This window comes from Haemorhous mexicanus, chromosome 1, assembly GCF_027477595.1.
Source record: "Haemorhous mexicanus isolate bHaeMex1 chromosome 1, bHaeMex1.pri, whole genome shotgun sequence".
Taxonomy (NCBI): Eukaryota; Metazoa; Chordata; class Aves; order Passeriformes; family Fringillidae; genus Haemorhous; species Haemorhous mexicanus.
In genome coordinates, this window is record NC_082341.1 from 67,686,548 (window position 1) to 67,708,657 (window position 22,110).

General features: G+C 42.0%; 1 protein-coding gene across 1 annotated transcript in view; it reads left to right on the plus strand.

Moving 5' to 3' along the window:
• The window catches only part of NEDD9 (neural precursor cell expressed, developmentally down-regulated 9), a 101,294-nt gene that overhangs the window by 24,296 nt on the left and 54,888 nt on the right, over nt 1-22,110 (plus strand). The window contains exon 2 of the mRNA XM_059852454.1: nt 3,552-3,766. Within this exon, the coding sequence (XP_059708437.1) occupies nt 3,764-3,766 (3 nt within the window). The 5' untranslated portion in view covers nt 3,552-3,763. The remainder of the gene's footprint in view (nt 1-3,551; nt 3,767-22,110) is intronic.

Here is a 22,110-nt window from a genome sequence, read left to right on the forward strand (position 1 = left end):
TCATTCATACCTGAAAGGGCAACAATTTGAAATACACTGGTGAAAATAATAAACCTAATAAAAGGTGAATTCAGTGTCAAGGAATAAATTATCTGTTTGTGAAGCAAAGGCACAGAGCATTTGTTCATCATGGAGCAAGAGGAGCAGATGAAATCCCTTATGCCAGATCTGGAAGGCATTTGGGTTGTGCCTTATTTTCTTTCCTCATTGCTATGAGAAGGTACAAAATAAAATCATGGAGTACACAGAGCAGCAGACAGCCCTCTCAGTACAGGGTTGTCCATCTTTAGAAGAGGGGGCTTAAGATTTTATGTTTGCATTTGACAAGGACTTATTTAGTGCTTTTATTTTTAAAAGTATTTTAACTATCTGTCTTTCCATCATCTTTAGTACTATGGTTTACCCTCATAAACCACATGGATCAATAATTTGCTCTGGTACCATCTGGGGGAAAAAAAAAAAAGTTTTTTGTGTGCCTCAGACTGCACTACAGAACTGAAAGTATTAATTGAAATGTAAGAGTACTGATCCCAGAACACTCATTTGAGAAATCCTTTTTTACCTCTGGAGTGCTATTTTGTCACCTAAGCTATAAAGTCAAGCTCAAATATCCTGCAGCATGAGGTCACTGCTGCCTAACACGGTGGCAAGAAATGCAATTCCCTTCAAGAGTCTCTGAAGTAAGCAAGAGAAATGAATGCTCTAGGCACTTCATAAACTGGTGTCATGCCTTTCTCTTGGGTAGTGGCAAAATCCCACGCCAACAGATGAAATAACATGTCAGCAGACTTCAGACTCAATGCCCTAAACAAAAGGCCATTCTGCTCTACTGTGTTGTGTGGATTCCCCAGCCAGTGGCTCCCTCCAGTTCTGTGCTCCTTCCCAGGCTCAGCATGCATTAGCAGGACAGTATCACATCTCAGGAAAGCAAGGGATGCTAGGATCAAACATATTGCCTGCCCTGCCATAGCTGGGAGTTATCACTTCATAAATATCTCAAGGAGACTGAGCTGCACTCTTGATCCACAGGCAAAGGATCTGACACTGGCATTACTGCAATGGCATAACCTCACCCTATAGCTCTGCCTGCAGGATTCCCACTGCCTAGACAAACTCCTGCAGTGCCAGCACACTTCCCAGGGCACAGGAGAGACGTGTATTCAGCAGAAGCAAGAAATCCTGCCCAAGTCAGTTGGCCATCGCTGCCCTGAAGGGACACAGGGCAGGCACAGACTGCCCTCCCTCAAGGTCACACCTTGCAGAGGAAAAGGTGACCTGGAAGGAGTACAAGAGAGGGAAATAAGGCTCCTGCCCTCTGCCTCAAGAGGAGGGGCCAAAAGCAGCCTATGAGTCACGTACCACAGGGGCTGGAGAGGAGGAAGAGGTGAGCAAAAGTGATCACTAAAGCTTTTTCAAAACAGGGTCCAGAGAGAAATGAACTAAGTAAGGCCAAAAGCAGCAGTCCTGCAGCAAGGCAGAACATGCTGCTTTCCTGAGGAGTCCCCCCAGAGCCATCTCCCACGTAGCCAAACTCTTTGGCCAATGTCTGATCACAATTGTGACTATATATTGCACTAAATACACTGGGTTTGGGGCATCACCTCTGGCTCCGTCATTCCTCTGGACTTGAGGTATGTGATGTACAGGGAAGTCTTTGATCCTGTTCTTTAAATTTTCTGCAGGCTGGATGAGGGGTAAGCAGTTGGGTCCAACATGTTGAAAACATTTTAGAAGTTGGGAGGACAGAGGGAGTAAACAAGAAAAAACACAACCAGCAGCCAGCAGCTACTTGCACACAAAAATGTAATTTCTTTTTCTTTCCTGGGAAGTTCTGCTTCTGTGCTTAAAACCCAGACAGACAGGAAAAGCCCTTGCCAGGACATCAGTTTTCCTCATTTGTGGGAACAGAAAAAGGAGGCTGCTGTGCAACCTTTACCTACAGTCTTGCTGTCAGCTGAAGGACCCTACAGCTTACTCAGGGCTTTTTTTATAAATCTATTTTAGTTGGGAGTGGTGGCAGCTGTTAGTGCCATGATGGAAGCATACTTCAGGGCAGCAGTCATTTTGTGCAGTCATGTCTTCTGTAACTTTGGACAAAGCATTAATGGTATCTAGAAGACCTTGGGGCAGGAAGGAAGTCATGCCTCCTGAATTCTCCACATGCTACCAAGAGCATAGTGAAAGCATCTGAAGTGCAGGAGCCACTGGCATAACTCAGAGACCCCCCAGCCCCAGGAAGCCAAAAGAATCAGAGGCATTGGTTACAACCACTTTCCTGGATTTGGAAGTACAAATAGTGCAAGTTACCAAGCTCTTAAAAAAAAAGCAAGTGTGCTCTGTTTCCAAGGTTTCCTCCAGACTGATTCTCCTGGCAAACAGAAAAGATCCCCAAGCCAAGTAACTCTACTCAGCCTCATCCTGCGCCTCACATGCTCAAAGGATTAAGTTATGGTTTACTGCAGCCCCAGAGCTCGCCTAAAACTTCACACCCTTCATGGGCAGCATAAACTCTCTGCATATTCCTTTAACTCACAATTTTCTCACAAGCTTGCTCAGCTATTTCCTGACACCTCCCACAGGTCATTTGGTGGGATTTTTCCATGCAGCTCATCTTTGAAACCTGAAGTGTCAGAAAATTCACAGTGAGTAATTGGTTGTCGGTGGACAGTCACCACTTAATGCTCTGGAGGCAAATTCCATGCAGGATCACAGTTTCAGTATCCCTTATCAGAACAAGGGTGGGGCCTCCCCACTGTTATGTTTATGCTTGTTACCCAAGGCAACAAGCAGGTTTAAAAAACAATCAAATCAAAATGACCTTTGAAAGTCATGACAGCACGATTGGTCATTTTAAAGCTAGATTAATGATCTTCAGTGGAGAGATTGACCCTTTATTTTTGGTTTGCATAATCCATATGGTGAGTCTGTCTCTAGACACTGTCCCAATAAGAAGAGCAAGAAAAATATTTTTTAGAAGTCTGAGTTATTCAAACTCATAAAGTATTACAATTTCAAACCAAAAGTGTGATTCGGTTGTGCTTTGGTTTACCAGCTGCATTTCTCTCAAAGCTTATTAGTGAAGCCCACAAAGCAGTTGATTTTACCCTGGATGAGGTCTGTTTGTCCTTTTGGTTCCCCAGCACAGAGGGGAGGCTGCAGATATGCAGGTGAAGGAACTGCTGAAATAAGTATTCCAGAGCTATTGAACAGCTCTGGGTATCAGCCTCCTCCATAAATGTACAGGGAGCAGTAAAGTAAGGCTATGCAGCGTGCATCAGTTTATACCTGCCAAAATTCCTTAGACCTTAACAGGGATAAAAAAAAGCCATGCCATTGATTAAAAACATATATTGCTGACAGTGGCAAAGTTATTCAATGACGTTTTGGAGAGAATCAGAGCTTTTTCCTGAGGAAAGTCTTGTGCACCATTAGGAGAGGCATGCAGGGAAACCCTGTGTGGAACAAAAGTGTTTGAATTGGCAGGACAGTAAGTAAATGAAAAGACATTTTCCTCCTTTGCTCATCTCTGTTTCATTGACCTTTTCTTTCAGAGGGTGGAAAAAAAAGCACTTGGGTCTGTGAAGAAATATTTGGAACAAGGAAATCCTGCAAGTGAAAAGAAGTCCTACAACTGGGAAAGGCAAAAAACCAGCCAGTGTAACCACAATACTGGATTTCCTATGGAGATAACCATCATCGATGCACAAAGCTCCTGTGTTCCTTCAATTAACATACTGTAGGTGGAAGCCAAAAACACTGGATAATGGTAAGTTTCACTTTCTACAAAGTCAAAAGCTGTTTTAATAGAAGCTTAAGTGCCTTTCTTTTCAGTTCAGCAAGAAAGAGGGTATTTTCTCAGAGGCTGACTGAACACCCACGTTGTTCAGAAGCCAGGCAGAGTGCTCCCTGTTAAATTTACTTGCAATTAGTTGTGGAGTCAAAGCTGGCAAGAGCTGGTATCCTGGGTAGGGAGAATGCTGCAAGTCCTGGTAGTAAGTGCAGTTTCACTGAACATATTGCCAAGAAGATTTTCTCTGGCAAAGAAGGGGATAGCTTGTCTCTAGTAAATGGTGTCGCAGGGATTGGTACAGCTTATTGGGGCACAGTACATCAGCACAAAGACACGAGCAACTTAGTCTGTCCTCCCACTCTAGATGAACTTTTGAAGATCACCCTGGTCATTTCTCCTATTTAAGGGAAAGTTCAAGCTGTCAACAGGAAAAATTGAGTATCTCTATACACAGTCTAAGACACTGCAGGAGGTCTTGTACCCCACCACTCCAAAACCTTCACAAGTTCTCAAATTCATGTTCCCCATTTGCTGGTCCACAGCAGCCAAATTTCCCTGCAGAGGGCAATACCACAGGGTACAAACAGTGAAAGAAAAGGAGATTAGGAATGCACATTTAATGAAGTATTTTTTCTTTCTGTCAGCCTAAGACACAAACAAACAGGCATGTCTATGCATTACCACACACCTACTCCCCAGCATTTGAAGTCTAGATGACCCTTGGGGCAAGAATCACGTCATGCAGAACAAAGCACAAACTCCATGCCATAATAAACATTTTATCAGTAATGAGACCAAATTGGAGCTGAACTACAATCTTAACTTTGCTCCTTAGCTTTCACACCCAAAGAACACTCATAGAACCTACATCCTTACATGGGCGATAGAAAAGATAAGGAAGTATATTTATGATGTAATTAAATAAATCATGCTGGTCTCCCAGTAATGAACCCATTTCTAATTATCCTGGAGTCATCTATTTTGCCTGTGCTGCTTGCACACTCATTTAAGGCACTGCCAGAGAGCCTTGTCCGTAGGACATGATTGCCAATAGAAACTTCACAGCCCAAATCTGAAGCCAAGGCTTGCATACCTGTCCCAGTCTCTAGCACTGTATTAATTCTTGAGAAAACTATTTTAAAAGAAAACCACAGAGCAATTTTGAAAGGGGTCTGGGTGAAAGAAATCAAATAGGGGCTTGGAATTGATGATTTCATAAGCAACATAAAATACTTTTTTCCCCTTGTTACTATTTTAATATATGAAATGCTTTCCAACTTTCAACATCAAACAGCCCAAAGGGTTGGGTTTGATAAAAGAGAGAAAGAATCTCCAAGTTTTTCTTGAAATCCCCTAAGATCCCAAACACATCTCTTCATATTTTTCAGTAAATCTTTTAACATATGTCTTTTTCCAGAAGTCATACTTGTTTAGGGTTTACTCCTTGCCCCTTACATTTATCCTCCTCACCTTTTGCTGTTCCCACTGTAAATGAAAGTCATGGTTCTTTATACCCCTTTTAAAGAAGACAAGTGCATAAATAACCACCAAAAATGTGTCCTGCATAAGGATGTCAGTTATACAATTAAACATTTTCTCCTTCTCGTGATATGTTTTATTGAGGTATAAATCAGGACGACAAGGCAATTTAGCACAGACAGGAATTTTATGGAGGGGGTGTGCAGATCCCCTGGGCTCGTCTGGAAAATGAGAAACATACTCATAGATGATACAGCTTGCTGGGTACAAGATCCACAGGAGCTAGAGAGCACTCTGTCTAGACTGAGATTTAACTCTCTCATTTAAATTAAGTGAAATAGGACTGTGCTGGATGCAATTGCATTAAAACCTTTCTGTGGTGGATTAGGGAGCTTTTTGCAAAGCCAAGTCACACTGAAGAAATTGTGTGGGCAGAATGAATTGGTGCCAAATCACAGGGAGAAAGCAGGAGCTAAAAGGTAGCAAGAGTCTCCCTGTGTTTAACAAGGCTTTAGCTGCGCTCACTTTCTACCACTAAGCAGAAACTTTCCCTTCTCTCCTGCTACTAAGACAGGCAGAGAAGTGCTTGGGGCACACTTTGCTTTCTTAAAGTTTGGAGTCTCAGTTGCAGAGCCTCCTTATTTCCCTCTAGGAAGGTGTAAATTGAGGTCAAATAAAGAACTTTGTCTTGCTTGGATCTGGAACGTGGCTGGAATCAGACAGCAGGATTCAGATACAGCTTTTTCTTCACCCTCAGACACTGGCCAAAACCACCTCCCCGTACTTTGGCCAAAAGGCAAAGCCCCCATGATGGACGGGAAGTCTCTGCCTTGCAGTGCTGCCCAGCAGAGGTGATTGTCCCATTGCCATTGATGGAGGATGGAGTGATCCTGCCACTCTCTGAGCTGGGCTGTGAGATGGGTACAATCACATTTGTCCTCATGTCCTCCCATTCGTATATCCCCTCCCACCACATCCCCCAGGTCCATACTAGGGATTTACAGAAGGAAGCACCACAGTGTTTTATCTCTCCAGCCAGGCCTGCACCCAAAGATCTGGGGCATTAGCATCCACCTCACCAAACAAAGGCAACTAGCCTTGGTTGTTCTCTCCACAGTCAATAGGAACTGGTGTCAGACTTAACAGGCCCTGGAGACACCTCACTCTCAGCATCTCAGCAAGGCAGGACACATTTCAGCCTTCCTGCCCAGAGAAGTATAGCTTGTACCCAACACTAGCACCTTCCAAAAACCAGCCAACTAAGCTCTGCCCACATATCTTAATGCCTGCACAATGACGGGGCAAGGGCAACATTTCCCTCTCTGTGCACAGCCCAGCCCACACCTGGATTCAGGGCAGCTGCATGAGTAAATTAATTGTCCTCTTAGCTGCTCATTTGGAAGTAAATGGCAGAAGCAAGACCCAGCAGTGAGTTACAAGCTGAAACAAGTCCACAGGCTCAGAGGACCCCCAGGCAAGTTATATTTGAATCAGGTACTTCCCTCTTGACATGCAGCACCTGAAAGCACACAGCATTCATTTTTTATCCTTATGAGCCTTCCGTTGTCCAGCACTGCCAGCTCATGATACATTCTCCAGAGAACAAGACTAGGTGCCCCACCAGCTCCCAGATTTTGCAAGAATCCCAGCATTCAACTAAATGTTTTAGCAAAAAGTACATATTTTTTACTCAGCCCTCAATGCTTTATCTGCTTCTGCAGTTCAGACCACAAGACCCATCCACTTGGTTTGTTCAGGCAGCAACAACAGGCCCTTCCTGAGGACATTCTCTCCCAACATGCCATCATGGATTTTCTCTGCGCATTCCCTGGTGCCTTGCTCTACAGTAAGCTGCTCAATGACACTTGTGCAGCAGCTCATCCCCAGCCCCTGACTTTCTGCACTTCACCCTCGGCTTCCAGATGAACATACGCACCCTGGCTGACTGTTAGGGTTTCCAAACAATAGCTAAACACAGGTCTGGCGTCAGCAGCAAGTTCTGAATCAGGCTTCAGTAGTATTGTCTGACCAGAGGCTAGCATGGGGAGAGGCCCCTTGCCAACGGGGAAGGGAAACTGGGATTAATACTTGTACTAAGACCCACAGAGAAAGAGTGGGAGGGCTAGAAGAGCTCCTTGTAAAGAGGGTGAGGGTTAACAAGAGAGCACAGTGCCTTTCAACCCTCTGTTGTGTTTTGTACTTCAAGGTGCAGTAAAACGTATTTATACCCAATTCCTCAGTTTACAAGGAAAGCAGGTTGCCTTAAAGGTTTTAACACTGGCCTCAGCTGAGCAGCAGTTCTCCCAGACTGGATTTTGGAGATTACATTTCACTCCATGAATAATACTTTCATTCATTTTTTCCATCTACCTCTAGTTGACAGAGATGGTTTATTTTCATCTCCATTGAAACACAGAAAGATAAAGGCCTGAAGTAGCAACTACCTAAAATACAGGCAATTACAGAGATGTTGTGCATAGAGCTTTAGGTCATTAAAAATCACCATGGAGAAATTTGGGTACAGTGCTGAGTGAGGCAGCAAGAAAAACTGAGTACCTTAGAATGGATTTTGAAGAAAAGTACCAATTGTTTTGATTTTATAGAAAAAAAAAATGTATGTATGTATGCATGTATATATGTGTGTGTATATATATTTAAGGGGGAAAAAAGGAGCTTCAGATTAAATTAGCAGTGGAGGCAGAAAATATACAAACATGTAATATAGATAGAGAGTTTTTTATGCTTTCCATTTGTTTCCCATCTGCTGTGCAAGTAGTTAGTTCATCAATATACATTGGCCACACTTTATCTAAAGGAAGCCTGGCCTTGGGAGCAGCTCCTGCATTTACTGATCTTTAATGCAGCAGTGAGACCTCAGAGACAACTCATAAGCAGAAATTCCATCCCCTGATAATCCTCATACAAAAGAGAGCAGTCCTTAGGACATGCTGGCAGACAAAGCAAAGCGTGGAAAAAAGCCTAAACCTGCTCTGTGCTACGCCTGTGTCCAAAGCAGTAAGTCCTAGACTGCAGCCAGGTACAAGTTTAAAGCCAGCTTAGTCCTCCTTCCTTTCCAAGTGTGCCAAAGTGCATGTAAGGCTTATCTCATGCTCCAGCCAACTGGAGAGTAACAAGAAGCAGAGATACAAAGACTTAGCTGAAATTTAGATTATGGATTAAAGCATCCTGGACCAACTGGAGAAAGTATCCCTGAGTTAACAAGGATGAGTGCAGAAGGGAGAGCACAGGGTCTAGATGACCAACTTATCAACCTGGTATTCAAGGGCTGGGCTCTTCCATTGTACACTTTTTAATATTACCTTGGCCAGTTAAAGACAGGCTCTACTTGTTATGTTTCACTGTTGTGTGGGGTTACCACAGCGTGTATCTGGATCACCAGGATTCACCTAAGAAACAGCAGAAGTAAACACGCTGGGTACCAATATAAAGCCTTTCTTTCAATGGCCATTTTATATAAACCCTTATCACAGTCACCATTGCTATTCCCCTGGGGAGGGGGGGGATCCAGAGCAGCTAACTAAATACAGATAGATATAAAAGGGCTGGAATAGGTCAGTGCAAACATTAAATGCTTGGAAACAATGCTTTGATGGCCAGAAGTGGTCAGACATCAGGGAGAAGTCAGAAAAAACTCCCTTTTCATCTGGCTAAAGCCATTCGTCCTGAAGAGCACAAAGAGAAAACCAAAACAAAACAAAGCCCCTACCTTTCACAGTTTCTGTAATGTCACCAAAGCCAGAAATACCCAGATTTTACAAGAAAGACGAATCTACAACACACCCAGCAATGCAAACAGCTCAGTGGAGTGTGGCAAGGCGAGACACCCAGAGGGCCACCCTGAGAGCCGCCCACACATGAGCTGGCACATGCAGGGACGCAGGACCAGCCACCACACCTGCAGGCTGGGCTCAGACCCAGGGCAAACATTTGCCTTTCACAACAAAAACAAATTAAAGGCTTTGGGTTGCCCTAAATGAACATAAATATTTTTCTCTAGGAATTCTTCTGTTTTGTTTTTTTGTGTGCGTTTTTTTTTTCTTTATACTAACAAAGAGCAGGGTAGACATGAAGGGGCTCTCTGAAAACACTTTAAAGATTTATTTACTTTAATACTAAAGCAAGGGGATCGATCATCTACTGCATTTCCATGAATACATACATTTCTTATTAGCAGCATCATAATGTCATTAAAGAACAGATTCACTCATCTGCCTACGAGTTATTCTGCCTTTGCTCACAATGCCTGATCATTTCCCAGAAAACTTTAAAGAAGTCTTATTTAATGTTAGTCTTTTTCTCCCTTCTCTCATTCATGACATTTCTGTATGCTCATGATTATTTATTTGGCATGGCATTTTGATGTAAGAGAACAGCCAAGCTTTGTGTGCATACATAGCGCAGAATTTCCACTCTAAGAGAACTTGGATTCTGTAATTTATAGATGGCACAAAAAAAAAAAATAACTTTAGGAGTGAAAGTTGAGAGGTGCTATCTGTGCATGGCTTTTGGCAAGACAAATTGAAGTCATATCATCAACTTCAGCTTTAGACAACTTTTGCCCTTGGCCTTGAACCCAATATTACACCTTGAACCTTGCTCTGCTATTGAGCCAGGAAAAACACCTTGACTCAGTGCAGCTGGACTGCTCTAGGGGACTGCCATACCACCAGCAGTGGCACCCCAAGCCTGCTCAAGTGGACAGGGGAAACAAAAAGGTGGCTTGGCTCAGGCTCTCTGCATGAGAACTTAGAGATAGACTCAGCTCTGTAATTTCCTCCCAGATACCAGAGCTTCTCCTAGACCCAGGTAACTTCTTTCACAGCTCAGCCCAAAGCTATTTACAAGTAGTAGAAGGACTTAATAACTTCACTGGATTGCAGAGCTCACCTTGCTGTTAAAATCACACTTGCCCAGGTTAAGCAGCAAACAAAGACACTTCCCTGCATGGCACAAAGGATGATAGCAGCAACACGGGCCATGCCTGTTGCCTGCTTGCCCACAGCTCTGCAAACCCTAACAGCTACAGACACCTGGAAAAGGAACTACTGGCTGCTTCCCTCCCTGCTAATGAAGCATTTGAGCCGCAGCCATTGTTTATTCAAGAACCTAATAAGAGATGACTGCGGCTATTTTCCACTTAACATCATTAGTTAAACAGAAATTGATTGCAGATGGAGAACAGCCATTGTGCTTTATTAGCAATGATTTGTTTCCTGGGATTTAAGAGCAGATCTAGTTTGGCAGATCTGTTCCCTTAGGCTGCAGACACTACAAGGTGTGGCTACACTCCGTGTTTACAAGCCATTACCAGGGCTGCTTTTGGCTTTTTTCAGCTCCAGGCATGTCAATAAGTCTTAAAGGCTCTGTGTGAGAGAAGCTGAGTAGAGCTTGGTTTGTTTGTTATCAGTCAAAACTTGCTGACATGCTTTAACTATCTCATAATAGAAAAGCTATCCACCACAGGTAATCATTACTTGCTTTCAACAGATCTCAGCAGCCTTGAACAGAAATGGGCAAAAAAGGAACCTAAATGGCTCTTATAAATCTTAAGTCATTCAAGTGAAACACAAAAGAGAGCTCCAAGCCAGCCAGTTTAGTTTGGCTGGGCCTTGCCACTCCCCCTATGCTGTACCAGATCAGATTTGTGGAGCTACACCTGCAATAACTGGGATGCAAGCTTGTTCTCCATCAGGCCCATCTTTCCACATTAACATTTAATGCATACGAGATCCCACTCAACATTTTCAGCTGGTGCCTATTAAAAATGAGACCAAGCTAATTAAAACAAGGAGTGGGTGCTCTACCAAGCAAATAGCTTCAGAAATCTTTACTGGCTCCCAGGACATAGTGGGAAACAGTGCAAAATACCACTGCTGAAAATCTTCTCTGGAGCCTGTATCAGATTTTTTGTCTCAGATTTCCCCCTTCTGTGACTTTTCCCCTTTGATACTCCAAGGACAGGTGCCCCAGGTTCCCATTCTGCAAGGTACCCTCCTTTTATGGGGATGTCAGCAAATGACAAAACTGGTAGGGTCTTGTAGGACCTGATTCTCAGCATTTAGCTAATCTCTGGAGCATTTGCAAGATGTTACTGGCAGATCCCTTTCACTGTGTGCCCTCACCATCCGATGGAGCTTCCCTGCCGAGCCTGGCAGCTGGAGCACACAGGAACCACCATACCAACTGTCCTTCTGATCCATGTGCTGCTTTTGGTGTAAAACCAGCTGTCCTGCTGAGGTGCAAATAGCCTAGCAGTGTCCCCAAAGGAGATGCTTGTCCCTAACTTCCACTGGTTACATGTCAGTTCATACCTCAGGTCTGAAAATTTATAGCCCTTCCACTGGCTTCTGACCCATACTGACCAAAAGGCCATCAAGTACCTGCTGGCACCCAGCTTATCACTGGGATGGATAAACTCAAACGAAGAGATTGATAGACTGTCCTTCCAGGCTCCCTGTGACCACAGGACCACAAAAAAGAAATGGTCCACCCTGAACCTTGCCATCCTCACTTCACATGACCATCCATGAAGACACACTTTCATGAAGCCCAGAGATGGCAAAACTGTACTTACATATTTTTTTACCTTCCCACCTCCAAACAGAAAATTTCAGAGAAAATGTTTTCAGGGCGTTACCGAGACCAGTTGCAAAATGCTTTCCACAGTGCCACATACAGCAGCTGACGTAGAAAACACATGGAATATATTGAAATATTTTAAATACAAAGCTCAATATTCTGCTGACCCTCCCTAATGTTATGTCACATTTCGGACTAACATCTGACTGATGGCCCAAACTTGGATCAAATTTGCAGCAGGTACAAATTATGCAGGACATGATTTCTAGCAAATCTAGTTGGCTAAGTGTCCCAGAGTTTTCTTTCACATGACTATTTCCTACCCAGTACAGTGGTGAATATCAAGTGCAACCATGGGGATTTTTTTCCTCATATGACAAATTCTGCATTATTTCTCAATAATAAGCAGCAGAAATAAAACCTTATTTCTCAAGACTTAAAAGTCCATCTGCTGTGAAAATCTACACAGCTTGGTGTCACTAATGGGTGCGTTAGCACTGCCTCCTGTATGACCTTATACAGCGGTATGGCATTTGTTAGCTTGTTCAATGGCACTACAGTCAACTTGCAAATTCAGATTTCATGAGAGAGTTTTTGTTCTTAAGCAGCAGGACTGCTGGAAGCACTGTGTATGTTGTGTGCAATTGCGTGTGGTGTTTTGTGCAATATCATCTGCAACATTTTATTTTAGATCATCCCCCCCATTCCTCCCCAAAATGGGGCTAGACTCTTTAAGGGTGAGAATAGATCTTACAGAGGATGATTGAGAGCTAAAACTTCATGGGGCCTCAAGATAATACTCCATCTGTAGAGAAAGAATAAAGAATCTGCTGCAAACACATTAAGATTAATGCAGTAATCATCTGCTGGCATGGCACACCCTGGGAAAGGGGCTAATTAAAAAGGATTTGTGGAAAGTCACGTAGGCTTACTCTAGTAAAAGCAGTGGCAAGATATTTGGGTTATCAGTGATTTTTAAAAGTTCTAATTAGGTTCTAGAAAACAATTTTACCCAGAAATTGAGACCTCCAACTTCATCTACACTGGAAATACTCTTCATATTAGTTCTGCAAGCATTTACAGCTTTAGGAAACTTGGAAAAGTAAAGACTAGCATTCTATTATCTCAATACTCTAAATCCTCTTCCCATAAACTGCCAGGGTAATGATTTCCATTTACATCAGTGACATGGTCTGATGAGAGAAGAGAGTAAAGTTCTGCTGATTTTATCAGCTGGAGCATGTGATGCACAGGACATGGCTCCCAGCAAATTAAACTAGCAACCAAATTAAGGAACTGAAATGCCAGCTCTGCCCTTCTGACAGGTATGAATTTTGCCCAAAACACATAATGTTGAGTTTTTAAAAAGAAAACTAAAAATTGTGTCAGAGGACACCTCATTTTCCATCTCTTGTCCTGTGAGGACACTGCTGTGCACTTCAGGAACAGATGTTCAAACACCTGGTTTTCACCTGCTACCAGGAAAAGCTCAATCTTTCCTTGCATTCAAGGAAGGAAATAGTTCAATTACAGGACATCTGTAGCATGATCAAAATTGCTTGTAACAACAAAGAGAACAGACACAGGCAGATGTGTTTTCAGAAGCAGGCATCCTTTGGAGTGCCATTTGTAAGAAGAGACACAGATTGTGTCCCTGAGTGCAGAGCCTCCTGTAGAAACAGCTCAGGTGCTCCCTCAAGCCAGTCTCAGTCAATCACAAGCTACAGCATACGTGCAGGAAAGTTGCATTCCTGCACTTTGTCTATCACTGGGCCTTGCATCTCTCTCTGGCCTCAGGTGGGTAAGAGAAGCTGCATTGCCAGGGCCACCCCAGGCAAGGCTCTGGCTGAGGAGCATTGAGAGGTGGTACAGAAGAGTAAATTCAAGAGGTAATCCTTACAGAAAACACAACCTCATGTCATGATAGGACCTCCTGTTGGGAAAGTGAGGTGTCTTAAATCCCCGAGCAAGAAAGAGAAGAAAACCTTCCTTACAGAAGCAGCAAGAACCAAGACAAAGAACCTTTTTTCTTTGCTTGGTAACAGCCAAGAGAGATACTTCACGGTTTTGTAGTTCCCTGAGAGGGCACAAGTAGCTTTGTGCACAGATGTGGTTTGGTGGGATGAATGATGAAGAGCATTTAATTCCTATTTTGGGTTACTGGGGAATGATGACTAGAGAGGGTCATAAGCCATGAAGTTCAGATCCAGGTCTGAAACACTTTGAGCATTGCAGAGCATGGGTTGACAGACCTGGGGCTTGGGTTTTGCTCCAGATCATTGGCAAGAAAATGGTCAGGAACACAATTTAGCTCTGGAATCACTCCCGAATTTGTCTAGATTCATGGTTTTGGCTTGGACCCTTTAGTGGTAAAAATTGTGAGCGAAAGCACAAGGGAGGAAGAAAAGATAACACAATAGCATAAATTCCAGTAGCTCTTGGAAGAAATACATTTGACCTTTATTATCTACTAACTGTGATGCTTAACTGTGGTTTTTCCTTTTAAAATATTGTCCCTGGCAGAATGGAGTGCAAGGAGAAAATAGACTCTGGAAAAAAAGTGTGAGACGTTGGGGAGACAGTTATTTACTGGCAGTTTCACAACCATCCCTGCACTTCTAATGAAATTTCATTTGTCAAATTCAGTGCAACTTGGTGACAAGCCAAGCTTATTCTGTCTGCCTTTTAGCTTAGAAACATCCCTTTGGTCTCTTGTCTCAAGAAGTGCCTTTAATTCATTAGAGATTTAAAAAATAAAAAAATTGCAGCTTGTAGCTAAAAAGCTGGCTTGAAGGTCTCATGGACACAATTTCTTATTTTATTGTGAAAAACAAGTCAAAATTTCGAACTGCTGTTAACACCACGTGTAATGAAACATGCTACTCACCAACAGTACTTCAAAGGGAAATAGATGCAGCTTTGGCAACAAAAAAATAAAAAAATAAAAACCCAACCCACAACTGGTTATGATTTTCTATGGACTCACCACTGTCTGGGATGAGGCCACCTAATTGGAGTCTGGTCTTAACATCCTTCCAGCACTGGATGAAATTCATAGCTTCCAAAGAGGGAATGGATCTAACTCATTATTGATGTTTTTTAACAAGTGAGGCAGCGTTTGTCTACATAGCTTGCATCACATTCCAGTGGTGGGTAAACCAGCTGAGCTATTTTGACTTCTCCTGGTTAAAACACTACTTTAAGACTGCTGAAAGTTTTTGTATGTTTGGGTCTTAGAGTAGAGCTGTCAACAGAAACAGTCACAGGTTTTCTTTGGATTTAGGGAAAAGAGAATTAATGTGAAGAGTTAGCACAAACAAAATGATCACACTTACCCCATTGTTCAGGAAAAGAAGAAGAAGAAAAGAACCCAGTGATTTATTTTAGACAGCCTGAATAGCTGGAGACAGAGAGCTAAAATATGGCAAGGAAATTGCTACCCTAAACAAGTTTCTGTGAGGAATTTGTTGATTTTTTTTTCCTTTCTGCCTGAGTTATGAGCCCTTGGAATGCACATACCATTGAATTGCTTGGTAATTTGCACAAACATCTCTTCCTGAGGTCCTAAAGCCACTGTATATCCCTGAGTGGAAATATTACCATGATAGAGAGGGACAGAGTTTGACTGTTTGCCAGAGTCTGGCTACATAACCCTGTAAAAAACACAAGACACTCCAGCTTCTCCCAGAAAACATGGGAGTAACTGAACATGTGCTGTCACACACAGAGCAGTGAACATGGGGATACACACACCCACTTGCCCTTCGCTTGAAATCTTGAAACTTCTGTTCTAAGCTACTCAAAATCTCACAGAAGCATCATTGCTGGGGAATTGAACACCTCCTGGCTGCATACCTGGGGTGTGACCATCTCTACTGAATGGGGCCTCTTCTTCCTGACAGAAATGTTGTTTGTGCAATGAAATATTTTATTTTGTTAAAGAGGTTTGTTTGTGTTTTCATCTAAAATATAAACACAATCATAATTATAAACATAAACAGACCACAGTTTTATGGGATGAGACTTATGTGGGTGGTTTGGGTGCCTAATTGCCATGTTCTGCACAAAGCCTGTGGTTCCAACCCTGAGAAACTCTGCCTGCAGACACTGAACCTTGTTTTCTCTTCCATTAGCTCCAAACTGCTTTGTGCCTAATAAATGTTAAATACTGGTTAACTACAACCCCCCAAAAGACATGCCCAAGAGGAGGTTAAAAGAGAACTATGCCACTCTTTTATGAAGGGAGCCAATGGATAATTCAATTTCTGGGACAGCAGAAGCAAGAGCTCAAAGCTTTCTTTGCCTGATATGAAACAAACTGGTGCTTGACAAAGGTTTCTCAGACTCCCAGGAGCAGCTATGTTACAAGTTTATCTGGGAGTGATCCTCCCACTGTCTCACCAGAGGGACTTACTCCACTCTGCTCCCTCACTTAAACTGGCACAGAGATGACACTGGAAGTAAGAGGGTACATCAGTAGTCCAGCAAGATGCTCACCTGGAAGCCGGGCATCAAGCTGCCTTTCAACATTCAATTACATCGGGGACACTCACAAGAACCCACCAGGGAGAAGGAGACCTAAACTGTAGGACCCTTCTTCTTTCAGTTCTTTGTTTTCCCTGGGGAAAAGTGGGCAGACTCCCTTTGAACCCTTCCCCCAGCACCCTGCCAGTCTCAGAGGCCAGGGAGTTCCCCCCTGTGAATGGTGCTGCCACAGCCTCCACCCTGGGGAGGGACTGCAGTGACTCCTGTCTTGTCCCCACGTCCCCCTCCTTGCACAGCAGCAGGGTTCTGAAGTGAGGGGTCTGCTCCTCCCTCTCAGGGTGCACGGAGGGCACCCTGATTTCCAGCAGTAGGGGGTTAAGTTCACTGACTCACTCAGCTCAGCCTTCTGTCTAATTTGAAATTTATCTTAGAAAATTAGGCCTGAAAGAGACCTGCTGAGCTCATCTCATATCCTTTTCTGCCCACAGGCAGGGTCTAATATCTATGGGCTAACCTCAACACATATTTATTTAACATGCTCTGGAAGGCATACGAGAAAGGAGAACCCATAAACTCACTCAGATTCCTACTTCACTACTTTATGCACACAGAATTTATCTTTTTTGTCATACAGTCAACTAACTAATCTTTGCTTCAAATTTATTTTCTTCCTCTCCCAACACATCTGAAAGGAAATACTAACTTGATGTAAAAATACTGAAATTCAATTTCAAAGTTAAATCTCCTCCACTGAAGCTACTAATTAGTAGGCAATTTTTCAAAGCAAAACAAAAGGGAATTGGTAAAAAGAGTCATATCTTATTGCGGTGTCACTGTGTATGGAACCTCATTTGGAGCTTTGCTGTGGATGTGGCAGCTCTTTGTTTATTTTGAAAGGATAAGTTAAGCAGTCACTCAAGGATGGGTAGGAAAAGCCTGAGGCTGGAGATTACCATGTAGCTTTCTAATTAGACTGGAATGAAAATAGGTCTAAATCCATTGAGTAAACAAAATACGTTTGCATACTTGGTAATTGATAATAATTATGGTTCCCTTTAACAACACTAAATGATTAGTTGTTATTTTGTGACCTCAGGCAAATGAGTAGGGTATTTGTTTTTCTTAAGCAGACAAAACTTGTAAAAGAGGCCACCACAATGACATTCCAGAGCACAGGGAGAGCTGTCATTTCATCTTCTGGCTGGTAAAAAAATAATACATGATTTCATAATGTCATCCTACTAAATGCTTGAGGAATTGCACATCTCACCAGCTGGAAGGATCTGAGGAATTAAACACTAGTTGAACACTTCTAACTGTGAACAGTCAAACTTGGTCTTACCTCCATGGAGGATAGGCAGCCATGGACACCAGCAGCAACACAAGAACAAGCTTGTTCTTGAGAAACCAGTGGAAAAGTCTGACTTGCATTTCTTTACATTGAATAAATTAAAGAAAAACAATCAATAAGTCAACTTTCAAAATACCCAAATGCAGACACAAACTGTGTAGTGAACATGTGTTAACTGACAGGCAAAAAATACCTAAAGAATCATTGTGGTTATCTGGGGAGGGAACAGGAAAAAAACAAGGATACATTCATACAATGGATGGCTGTTAAATGGTGACCTTTTTCTTTGGGATCTGATTTTAATGGTCAGGACTTAAGCAAAAAGAGGAGAGATTTTCAGCTGCATGAATAGAAGCTATGCAAAAGCACTCCCAAACCCACAAGCCTGGGTAGCACAGAGAGACGTCGAGATTTGTATGTTGAAAGCATTACAGCAACCACACATTGCCTCGTGCTCATTTCTGAAAGCCACTTACTGGTGCAGTCCCTGTAAATGTGCCACAGGACAAAACAGCACTCGAGGGACCAGCACAGTTTGTTAAACTTGTCAAACTGATCCTTAAACTGACCTACAACAAAATGCCCAGCTATGTGTGTGTGCACCTGGGGGCGTAGAGTGTGAGTGTGCCTGGTTTCCTAAGGAAATGAAAGCTTAAGGGATGCACGTGTATGTATTTATTAGAAACTCACTGTGTGTGCAGATGACCATTTATCTGAACTTAAGAAACTCCCAACTCTCCACTTCCAGAGAGCCAAGGCTGATAGCTCACCCACAGCCTATCCCAGTGAGATGGAATTCCAAACTGCCTGTGAAGCCCTGGATGTAGATTTAGTAACATCACCAGGAAAACCATCTCTTTGCATCACAGAAATCCCCTTTGTAGCAGACATGCAGCTGCAAGTTGATTTTGCATATTGAAAATTCTGGGGATTTGTCAGGGATTCTGCAAAAGGAGATGATCTATCTGCACCTATAAGTGTCTCTGAACACTTTATGAGACAGATTCTTTCTGCATTTTTGGTATTCGGGATTAAACTTGGCAACAGATGTGGTTTTCAGGTCTGGGAGATATTTAATTTCTGGACATGCTCAAAGCAACCTGCTCAGTTTTCCAAAGATTTGGGAGATTCATATGTATTTTAAAATACTTCAGTGCATTTCAGTGGATGAGTTCCAGATACTCTGGTGTCCAGCAAAAGCTTCTAGCTACCTCCTTTATGGCAGCCTGGATTTTAGAGAAGGTTTTATTAACAACAGGCATAAGTCCTTTACAGCACTACCTGAGAGAGCAAGAACTGTTCTGCTGGGTAGTCAGGCAGAGCCTTGGTCTTCTTTTGTTTATGTGAATAAATAAACTACTTCAGCTGTTAGCAAAACCATGATGAGCAATAAACACAGAGTTTTTAGTCTTCTAGTGGAAGGTGTTTACAGCAGTAGACACTCATAAAAATATTGGCCTAAAGGAAGGAGAGGTGCTAGCAGTCCAAGTGCTCCTTGGAAGAGGGAGAAGTAGATCAAGAGCTTAAATTCATTTACATGTTAAACAAAATGAAAATAAAAATTAACCTCCCCATTTATTACAGAGGTTTTATTCTCTGTAATTTAAAAATGCAGGAAAATATTTTTAGAAACTTAGAAGGCAAAGGGAATAAAACACTTTTATGCAGCATCTGTACTCTATTCACAACTGGAAACAGGGTAATACTTCCTCAGACTAGAAACCCCAAAGTTTCACCCTCCTTTTGTACATGAGAGAAAAAGGAAATAAATCAGTCAGAAATACCCCAAATAAAAACACATTGTGTCTCTTCCCAGAAACCAAATAATTACATTGAAATAAAGGTCATTTGTCTTTGTTTTAAAATCTCTGCCACCAAAACATTAACAATTCCATATAGAAAGCCATGCAGTTTTTTTTTCAATCTGCCTCACCATCATTACCTGCAATAAACAGATTATATTGAATACACATAATTTATTTGCCATCATGCCACTATTCTCAGGATACAATATTCATTTGATTTCATACACCAAAAATCTCATACACTACAGTCCTTAGCTAGGCTTTCATCCACCTGCATTTTCTATATAAGAGGACAACATTAGTGGGCAATACAATATTCACAGGTACAGCATGGAACAGAAGGAAAGAAAGGACATTTTTCTTCATTGTCTTAAAGGTTTCCTTCAATAGTAAACTAGAAAATAATTTCTATAAAGTTAATTTAGCTCACAGAAAAAATATCTTAAGGTAAAGAAGAATGAACAGTCTTAAACTAGCAGCCATGTATAAATCTGTATAGAAGAACCACACATACATGTATAGTCCCAAAACCATGTAGCAGTTGGATGTGGGTGGTTCATATTCCAGGAGAAATGGAGGCTTCCTATTCTGAAAACATCTGCAGAGGCAAGTGGAAATTCCCAAGTTCCTTAATACTAATTTTTTGCTAGGAGAATTACAATTCTAAATCCTATTTTGAAGAAGCCCAGGGAGGTAGGGAACAAAGACTTTCAGCAAACACATCCTCAATTTTAAAACTACAGAGGGAAATGGTGATGATATTCACATTTCCAGCTCTTCCTTGTTCTGTCACCCAGAAGGGGACCAGGTTAAATTACTCCAGGTCCATTTACTGGTTGGTTGTTTTTGTGGGGTCTTTTTAAGCTGAACTAGAATAATGGAAAGATTTTTAGATGCAGCTTTCAGAAAGGGAGTAATGAGGCAAGGGGGACTATTTTTCCTCATTAGCCACCCAGAAGCCCATTCCCTTAAGAAAGAGAGACCGTTTCCAACCAGAACCATCTATGTTTCTTATTGATCTGATTTTTGTCCTTTTGCAGAGGACTAGGAACAACTACAGAAGTCAAAGATCTATATAAAGGTAAAAGGGAAGTTTTTTCTTGGTTCCCTAAGAAGAAGCAATTGAAAGGTGGGAAGCAGCATGCACTATAGAGGGTTGGTACCTCTTGCAATCTAGGAGAGAGATACTGGACCTTAATCCAGTGCAAATGAATGGATAGTCAGTCAGGAAAACCATGAAAGTAGAGGCCATTTCACACAGCCATTTTGAAATGCCAGGTCCCTGATAGTGAAAATGTGAGCTGACTCAATCAGTGCATCTGGGATGACTTACACTAAGCCAAGGGACAATCCTGAAATTTTTCTACTTCTTCTTCTTCTTCTATCTGCACTTGACACCAAGAGGGGACTTCTTTATGTTTCAGATAAATTGAGTTCCAGTGGCCACTGTTTAAAATTTTTTAAAAAGAAAAGTTTAGCCATTCATTTTCCTTACTCAGGAGGATACCTTTTAAGTTGGAATCTCCAGAACTTCAACTCATCCTTTCAATGATTGATGTCATATGGCATAAAATAGGAAAAAAATGCTTCACATTTATTTTGCATTCCTTTCTCTTTGAGGTGCTTGTTGCAAAATTCCACACTACATTAATCAGCAGAGGTGCTTGGGTCACAGTTGGTTGCACTTTCTCAGACAGAATATTTACTTTTCACTTGCACTTATGAAAGACAGAAAGTTACCCAGTACCAGTGCTTTGAATGAGGTATGCATTCAGTACTCACTGGCTGTGTTAAGGTTCACTTATGGTACCTAAAAAACAAGAAAATTTACCATATGAGTTGTAAAATGGTTAGACTGTAAAGTGAGTATCTTTATACATAGATGTAATTTTCACACAGGCAGATATTTTAATATCCATTATTAATTTGGAAGTAGATTGCTGAAAACCATTATTCTTTTCAGAAAGTACAGAATCCAATATTTGGTTATCCAGACTGAAAACAACTTGGTTGATAAGTAGCATATTAAAATCAGTCATGACACTTCACAAATGAAGAAAAATCCTCCCCTAGAGATAGTTTTAATAATCTGGCCTATGGACTCCCGTACAACTTCTGTAAGAGCTGCTGCAGTCCTCACCATTGAGATATTTGCATGCCAGGCTGGTGGGAACAATTTGAAATGATAGTGTTCAGAAAACATTCAGAGAAAAGAGTGGCCTGGGAGCAGATCCTGAGAGTGCTATTTAAAGGGAAGAGCATCCAGTTCCCCTGGCAAACTTTATTCCATGTGAAATAAATTACACTATTAGCAGAATGAAAGATAGCTAAATGTACACAGAATCAGGCAGGGTTCAGATTATTAGAACCACATCCTGGAGTGCAAATACAGAACAACACTGCTGTTTGGTAGAAAGGTTGGGGCCATTTTCACCTGTCTTTGATATTCTCTGAACTTGGAAAATTATATTAGAGAAAAGAGACATGCTCACATGTTAGCACATCAAAAGCAATGCTGTTAAACTGAGGGCCTAGCTCAGTAACCACAAGATCCACCCATGAGTGTGAGCCCCCTTGAAGCTCCTTCACTGCTTCAGGAA